Source organism: Bombus bifarius, unplaced genomic scaffold (assembly GCF_011952205.1).
Source record: "Bombus bifarius isolate JDL3187 unplaced genomic scaffold, Bbif_JDL3187 scf7180000008733_frag, whole genome shotgun sequence".
NCBI classification, from domain to species: domain Eukaryota; kingdom Metazoa; phylum Arthropoda; class Insecta; order Hymenoptera; family Apidae; genus Bombus; species Bombus bifarius.
The window spans coordinates 1-9461 of NW_022884809.1; the positions used below are offsets into that span (position 1 = coordinate 1).

Genomic DNA, 9461 nt, shown 5'->3' on the forward strand with positions numbered 1-9461 from the left:
TGATGATGCTGAATCAATGACGCGTAGAAAATTATAATCTATTGTATTGCTGTTATCTAATGGTGTTGTAGTTGACTGTATGGTGGATGTATCTAATGGTGTTGTAGTTGACTGTATGTTGTTCAATATTGCTATGAAACTCTTCTGATTCATTGTCACTTATACGAAGGATGGAAGTATACGAATTGGGAGAAGTCAGGTTGAGAGATGCAAAATTTATACGCTCGTTCTGTCAGTTATCCCAGTGTCTGTTACGCGATAGAGAATGAACGAACTGAATAATAAATGCATTATCGGCATGAAGATTGCTTGATGTAGGCCACCGCTTTTTTTCTATCCTTCCGATACCATTTTTCTTTTCTTTTTTTTTTTTTTTTTGCGAAACACTTTGCTAGTCGTGAGAAGCGGCAATTCCCTTCTGCGAATCAATTACGGTTCACGAGAAATTGTATTATAGCCTGGAACGTATTCAAATTATCTTCAATTATTCTCGGCTGTTTCCATTTCCATTCGTCTCTTACGTAAGTACTCGTTTGATGTACGTACATAGTGAGACAATAATCGTTAACACCTTTAATGTTTTCAGTATTATAGAATAAGACGCGAAAATACGTTGAAACCTGACTTTTAGATTCGCGAGACTCTATAAGGCTTCGAAAGTCTCTTGTTTCAGGCCGAATAAAAAATTGTAGATGAAGAATTACATTGCGAGGTCTGTTAAGGAAAATTTTAAATCGTATCGTTGTAATAGGATTATTTCAGCGAGGGAAATTACGTGTTGCGTGCGAAGCCACGAGCTTTCTTTCAGGCTAATATATATAATTGTCCTATCGAACTTTCCATCTAAACCGTTGCGCTCACACGTGGATTTTGCATTTCAATTTTCTTACTTACAGTCCAGTCCAGTGAGACCAAGTTAAATTTTTCAGCCCTCCGAGGTAGAATATGTTTTATAGAGAGACGTACAACGCCATGAAGGGGAGACAGATCAATAAATTGGGTTATCTTTAAATTACTGACAATCATTTCATCGACACGGTTTCACCGACACCGAGTCCCCCGGCAACGTCTGTCAAAGCTTATTTACCGATACACTGAAATCAACCACAATCATTTTACCGACCTCTTCCTTTGCTGACAGTTATTATACTCGCTGTCATATGTTATCGTTGATTATACATCTTTATTTACAAATTCGTTCCTGTGTATAACGAAACAAAGGAAGAAACGAAAATGATACGTTTCATGACGCATTGTTAAATTATTAATTAACGAGAGTTACATATCTACATGAATGCTTTGAAATGTCAGTTAGAATTCATGAAAATGGATACAAGCCATTTTACTATACATAAATAGAATTATAAAGACATGTTACGTACTAATGCTTTTACGAAATATATTTCTGTATACGTTTGACGTTTCTGTATTATTCCTTATGTGCTTTCTGCTCTTGTGTTTAGCTCGTCGGAAGTAAAAATACGTTAAGCGAATCAGCTAATCTATTCGAGCGTTTCAATGGCTCAGTCTTCTCTTATGCAACTACCAAAAGAGAAGATAAGTCTTTGGTTATACAACATTTCATAACGTCCAAAGTAACGGGGCACTAATTAGTTGAAACTTTAAGACAGACCAGATATCAGTCATCGTCCGTAAATACATTTATTACGATCGTTTAAAGTTTAAAGAAACACCGTTATAAAGTCGTAATACGAGACAAAGCGAAGAGAAAGTAAACTGTTGGATATATGACAAAATAATTCTATTTTAAATAAGAGACTGGTCAGCGTGGTTATTTTGTTTACAAAATCAAACGAATTTAATGAATGTAATGGTAAGGAAGTAACTATAAGTGGCTGTTAAACTATTTTTATGCTTGAAAAGTAATTCGCAAAGTAATGTAAAGCAGTACTACTGAGTTGTACATAACCTCTTTCAGAATTTGTTCTTAACCTCTTGCTTCATAACTTCCTTAATTATACTCTTCAAACTTATGGACTACTTCGATGTTGTTACGAACAGAAACTGATAAAATATTAATCTTAAATATAGATTGAAATGAAAGCTTGTCACGTAAATATATATATGTACTAGTTACTCAAACTATGGATCACATAACCTATACAAAAAAAAAAAAATTATTGTACACTATAAAGCAAGAGGTTAAATCTTTAATCTGTTAAGAATTAAATTTTTTATTGTAACTGCGAAAATTATAAAAGTACCAAGCGAAGCAAGTACGGAATATATGCGGAATATGAATCGCTCAACGAGCCAAAGAGCGGCTCAGTGACAAAATTAGTAAAGTAAAGACCACAAATATTACAACATTATATTCTACCACAAAATAATTCTCTATACAAAAAAGGTACACAACGAATCGATTTTTCACAACGATAAGAGTCAACAGAACCAATCAAGACCAGGCGAGACTCTCATAAAACAACGATATCAGAGGGATCAAATCAGCGACTTCAATCTATGTTACAGAGTATAGTTATCAAGAAAAATTGCTCTTTTCATGAAAAGTATGGTAATGATACTCTTATAATACATTGTATATCTGGCAGTCGGATGTGCCCGTGGCCATCGGAAATGTAAAGACGACGCTTTTAGAAAGTGATAGCGCCATCGCGTTTTAAAAACGCGTTAGAAGAAGGACGGTTTCGCTATCCAAGGCGAATCGAAAAGTGTGCGTGTTGCGAGAATCAGAGTTGATCGAGACGTCGAAGCATAGAGTCGTTAGAATTGAGTTGCGAGTGTTGTCGAGTGTTAGAGTTGCTAGTGAGAGAGAGAGAGAGAGTTACCAAATAGTTGTCAAGTTATTTGTTGTAAATACGCGCGTTCCATTTAGTTTTCCTGTTAATCAAACATCGTTTCTCTGTCTAACTAATATCTGTATTTTCAATCCATTATTAATATATTCCGATATTACAAGTGGGGGCTCGTCCGGGATTGAATAAGACAGAGAAACGATACGATTTAACGGAGCTATTTGTGCGGGAGTAGAAAGGAATAGAATAAAATGGCAAACGTTGAAGACGAACGATTGTCGGGTGAAGAGGATTTGACGCTGGAGGAGCTGAGGAGTAAGCTCGCACAGATGAATCTGCCTATATCCGGTGCGAGATCAGTGCTGGTTGCCAGGTTGAACAGAGCGTGCAAACCTGGTCGATCTACTCCTAAGGATTCGAAGCGTGGCGAAGAACCAACAAACCAGCGAGATCTAAGAAGCAAGCAGCGAGCCGAACGCAGTCAAGAGGGAGAGGAAGACCTCGAGAAGCTGAGGACGAAAGAGCTGAGAGCGCGTCTCGTTAGCTTGGGGTTGAAGGTAACGGGAAGAAAATCCGAACTACGCGCGCGGCTACAGGCGGCCCTAGAAGGAGACGATGTATCGTCGGAAGAAGGGAGCTCCAACGAAAGTGAAGGCGAGGACGATAAACAAGGCGCGCGAGAATACAGGAGAGGCACGCGAGCGGTGTATCAGGACCGCGATGAGTATCAGCAGAAGTATATGCGTCGGTTCGATGTTGAGTCTTAAAGACGTGGAAGACTCATTAGAGAAATTCAGCGGGGATGATCTGCTGAGTGTAAATCAGTGGGTGGAAGACTTCGAGGAAATGGCAGAAGTGTGGGGTTGGTCAGACGCCCACATGGTGGCCTATGCTAAGAAATTACTCGCAGGCTCCGCTCAGGCCTTCGTACGACAAGAGCGATGCGCGAAGTTTTGGGCAAAGCTAAAAAAGGCGTTGAGGAATGAGTTCGAAAATGTAGTAAGCGACCAACAGATACATGGCGAGTTATCCCATAGAAAGAAGAAAGCAGATGAGAGTCTGCAACAATATATGTATCACATGTGCGGGATTGCAAAAGAAGGAAGGGTTGATACGCAATCCTTGATAGACTACATTATTCAAGGCATTCCCGACGAGGTCGCGAACAAGACTGTGCTATACGGAGCCAGGAATATCGAGCAATTAAAAGAGCGTTTCAGGCGCTACGAAGCGATAAAAAGAGATATGGAGATGAGGACGAAATTTGAGGAGCCGAAGAGTAGCAGGGTAAAGCCGGTGGCGAAGCTGTCCGAAACCGAGAGGAACAAGGAACCCGGTCGATCTGGAGATGCGAGGAAGGCGCGATGCTACAATTGCGGTGATGCGGAGCACGTGTGTGCGAAGTGTCCGAGCAAGTCGAGAGGACCTAAATGCTTCAAATGTAGGGAGTACGGACACATCGCATCAAAATGCGACAAGGCACTGGGTGAGCCCTCAAAAAAAGTTTACAGCGTGTTTCGGTCGTTACAAACAAGGCGTGGTAAGGATGTTAAGATGGAAAATTTCGAATTGAGCGCGTTGATAGACACCGGTAGTGAGCTGACTCTAATGCGAGCAGATCAGCATGTGAAAATCGGAGCGCCCAGATTAAGTCGGGAAATCGTTGGATTTGGCGGTGTCGGTTCCGGAAGGAATTTTACGCTCGGGAAATTTTCGACGAACATTATTATAGACAATGAGTCGTACTGTGATGCAACATTCGCTTATTATTGGCGCAGACTTTTTGGACACTGTTGAAATAAGTATAAAAGGGGGAGAATCTTTTATTAGTAGAATAAAGGACAAAAATCCCGATGAGTGTCCGGAAGTCCTCAAGATAGATGTAGAGACACAGGCGAGTGAGATAGATTTGTCACACGTTAAGGACATGCAACATAGGCTAAAAAGAGATTTGAAGAGAACCAAAGCATTGCTAAGAGACGCTCAAACGATGCTGGAGAGATCGAAAGGTGACTCGACGGGTAAAGCAGCTTTACGACAGCTGAAGAACCAGTTAGAAGATGCAGAATGCGCTAGAGCAGTTGCAGTTAAAGCGAAACAGGCACTGGAGCAAGAACCGAATGAGGCGCAGGCTTCGTTGCAGGAAGTACTGCGGCAACGTTCCGAAGCAGAAGATCGTGTTAATGTAGCTAGTCGCGAACGAACTGAGCTACTGTCGCAATTGGAAGAAAATAAAGAAGAGTTAGCAGAAGTTTTGAAGAAGTATCGGGCAGCTGTGCAGCAAGTGTCGGAGGAACGGAGAATAGTGGCAAGACACGTGGTGATTGGTAAAGTGGACCACGAGATGGTGTCCTCGTCGGATTCTTGCGGCCAGCAGGAGGACTTAGCGAACATCACGAGGGGGAAGAATCTGGCTAAACAACAGCAACAGGATGTTGTTGATGATATTTGCGAATTTACTGAGAAGGATAGCGTTGCGGGTGTGAGGGTTGTTTCAAGTTTTCGGATAGACTCGAAGAGAGTGAATGCAAGGCGAACGAAAAGACAAGGGAAGTCGCACGCGCGGAATCCCTCCAATAATATCGATACGAAGATTCGATATACAGAGTATGTGGATGACGAGGACGACGATGGGATTGTCGAGGACACGATGAACGTGAAGACCTTCGAAAAAGAAGAGATCATAGTCTCGGTAGATGGTAAGTTGTTAACGTCTTCCATGTACGAACCGAGCCTACGAAAATGTCACGATGCTGCCACGACGATCAAAGCCCCTGACAAGAGTGAAATGGGTAAACAAACAACGGAGAGGAAGATAGAGGAAGAGCGAAAGAGGAGCAGTAGCATCGAGGACGAACAGGCCGCGGTGTTCCAAGAGGAACGAGATCAGCTGCGTGCGGACGCAAAGAGACGGATTGAGGAGATCCAAATCCGAAACAAGCGGGCGTATAACAGGAGACGCAAGAAGGCGACAGCATACAGGACGGGAGATCTAGTGGCAATCGAGAGGATGCAGAGGGGTCCCGGGCTAAAGCTGCATCCGAAGTTTCTTGGACCGTATCGGGTGATAAAAGTCCTGCGAAATGACCGATACATAGTGCAGCGAGAGGGGGAGCACGAAGGGCCACGTACAACTTCCACGGCAGCCGATCACATGAAATGGTGGATGAGCACATCTGAGGGCAGATGTGATTGTCAGGAAAGGCCGATTGTGATATCGTAGAATAGCTTTGATTGGAGATCGGCTGAAAATAGAAAAACCGTGTACGTCGTGTTTCTGTGGTTCGTTTACATTTAAGAGTGCCTACGTGACTAAAGGCACGTAGTTGGTAGTTCTTACATAGGTATGAGGGAAACAATAGACAACGTTAGAAGAAGGACGGTTTCGCTATCCAAGGCGAATCGAAAAGTGTGCGTGTTGCGAGAATCAGAGTTGATCGAGACGTCGAAGCATAGAGTCGTTAGAATTGAGTTGCGAGTGTTGTCGAGTGTTAGAGTTGCTAGTGAGAGAGAGAGAGAGAGAGAGAGAGTTACCAAATAGTTGTCAAGTTATTTGTTGTAAATACGAGCGTTGCATTTAGTTTTCCTGTTAATCAAACATCGTTTCTCTGTCTAACTAATATCTGTATTTTCAATCCATTATTAATAAATTATAATTAATCGGACAAAATTACACCTTTAATATATTCCGATATTACATTACCGTGATGTAATATTTATCATGCTTATTTTGTACGTAAAACGAATCGTTGGAATATTCCCGAAGCTAACGAAGCATTTCCCAAAAGTTAAACCGAAGAAATTAACGCGAATAGTTAAGTGAAATTTTTCCATTAACTTGCTGACCAACCGGCAAATAAAAAATCATAAAAATTGTTTCAATGTGTTGAGGTCACGCATAACTTCTTTTTTCATTGACGATTACCAAACAGGTAAAATTTCGAAATTGTACGAAGGCCACGTGACCAGATCGTATTGGAATTTGAAGTGCATGGAAAAAGACAACTCGAAGTACAAACCTTGAGCTGTACTACTCGAAGTACAAACGTGAACTAATGGATGCAGAAAAGCAATTAACGCCAAACATCCGAACAGCATCTTGGAGCCCGTCATTGTTCTGAAATAAAAGAAGTGACGAATTAAAAAGACGCAGGACTAATAATAATAAAGGAAACTTAGTTCGTATTATAAATTGAATTTACATCAGAAAAGAAGCACGATCAAGCGAAACAGATCGTAGAAATGACAAATATCATCGATATACGTTTCAGTGTAATTTCACTTTTGAAAATTATTTAGTTTAATACGATCGTATTCATCGCTCTGAAACTTTCATTGTGCTGCAATTTGTGCTGCGTCTTTTTAATTTCTCTATCTTTCTGTGTTTTCGGAAAAATTACTTGAAAGATTAAGAATTGCTTGCCTTATTTTATTTTCGATTAGTTAGGATTTGATTATTCCAGGTAAGGTTTATTATTTATAACAGGTTTTATCACTTGTTTATTATTTAGGAGTTTGTTATTTTAGGATTAGTACCTTTTAGGATTTCTTATCCTTCGAGTTTCTGTTTCAGATATCTAGGTCTATTTCAAGATGTTTCATTACATTAGGATTATTTATTCGATTAAGATAATTTAAGAGTTTCACAATGTACAAAGAAATAATCGCGTGAAATTTAGATTTATGCTTTAAACGTATTAAACACGCGGTAATTTCAATGTCTATAGCCTCGAACGTGTTCTGATTAGTTGTGTCATTGTCTGTGACATTGAAATCACAAAAATCCATTGCAAGTGTGCTGTCATGCAATGTGGATGTAATTGGGTTTTTTGGGTATTTCCTGTATCATCTGATTTGTACAGTACTATTTTAACGCAAGGACAGGAAACTTATTATATATTTCCCGTCCATTATTTGAATCGTTGTGAAGTGTAACGAATTATATTCGATTCGAGGAGATGTTAATGAATTACCCATTTCATATGTAATTACATGGAAATAAAAATCAACAGACAACGGAATTTCCAATATTTTTTTGTTTCGTCACGTCTTTTTCATAATATATCTTTTATAGGTACGTGATTTATTAATCGTTCGAATGGAAATAATTATTCGTATAATATTCAAATGATTCTAGCCATAAAATAAATTAAAACGATACCTGTCAATGATATGCAATCTGCGTATGACGTCAACCTCGATCTATGCTTATACAAGAAATTTTATCAATCAATGACTAGATATACAATAATCAAATATTATAAAATTTCCTGAAAACCTTTAGGTGTTAATATTAAGGTGTTAATATCTTTAATATTTGCAAGTTATTGTTTAGCGCTAATTAGTTAGAATGTAACAAGTGGTGTACCAGAATTGAGATAATTAAGCCACACGAACAATCTTATTTAGATCTTTTTAATTTTTTAATTCTCTTTTGCTCCAATACTTCGTAAAATTAATCTTCGTTAGCTACTACACTTCATAGAATGACAAGAGATAATTTTTCTTATATAACGTTTCATTCATAAAATCTATCATTAAAGTATATCTTCATAAAAATATCATTCCATACTAACGGTATATTTGGTGTCATACGAGATAACAGTTACCAGTGATGACATATGTAACTTTATAAAGATATCTCGTTTTATTATATATTAAAAGAATGTACTCATTGCTGCTATATTTCAGATGAAAAAAAGGAGGCAACGATTTTACAGTAAAATCGTTCGTTTACAACTGATTCATTTACATTTCATGATAATACTGTGCATTCTGAATATGCTATGATTGCATACTATTGCTCCGGCTTTACTTGTATTTTCGATATTGGTATAAATAGAAAGACAATTAATGTCGTTCGAGTCTATTTTCGGATCATTTATATTACGTTTAATCCATATAGTTATTATATGAGACATAGTATCGTAAAATTTGGAAGAATAAAACGTTCGTACAGGATGTACATTTTATAAGAATTCCAACAAATCTGCGTGTGCACCTAAAATACAAACCGATAGTGATTGTTCATAAGTTTATATACATTATCTAATGTCAATCGAAGGTATCAATTCTTTTTCTCCATAAGAGTACTTTTTCATTTATATGTGTTCAAAAATACACGTGTTCAACCGTGAAGCATATGTCACCTACAACGAAAAAGAGTTTTCCTATACTTAATATTTCCTTTATATACCTATGAAAGTCTATTCTTCGCGTATTATGAAATTATGAATAAATCTGGAATATTGTTCAATCTGAAAAGAAAAATAACTTATTGACATCATTCATTGATACGAGATTCAGAATGTTTGTTTTGTCTTGCAGAGAAAGAAGGCAGCCCTTTCTTTTAATGTGAAATAGAAAGCGAAAATTTGAAAACAGATTTTTTGGAAATTTACTTGCAAATATCGTTTTCAATATCGTGATTTTCTTCCCAATGGTACTGTACTTTCAAATTTTCCAGTATCCCTCTAAAAACAAAAAGTCGAACCTCGTTATCATTAACATAGGCATTACAAGGAAGAGAAGTATTAGAAAGCAGCTCCTTTTTATTATGGATTTCTTTATAATCGTGTAAATAAGAAATTCCGGAAATTTTTTCCTCAAGAATTTAATTCTTGTGTTTTGATTGATAATTATTACACTGCATACTAACTTTTCGCATACTGTTCGCGTCTAACAATT

At 38.2% G+C, this 9461-nt stretch overlaps 1 protein-coding gene across 1 annotated transcript; it reads left to right on the top strand.

The window, feature by feature from the left end:
- The first annotated feature begins 3494 nt into the window (after window positions 1–3494).
- On the top strand, window positions 3495–5997 carry LOC117213348. The gene is made up of 2 exons (XM_033458701.1): window positions 3495–4455; window positions 4553–5997. The coding sequence occupies exons 1-2, from the start codon at window positions 3495–3497 to the stop codon at window positions 5995–5997; spliced, it is 2406 nt and encodes an 801-aa protein (XP_033314592.1).
- Window positions 5998–9461: the final 3464 nt, after the last annotated feature.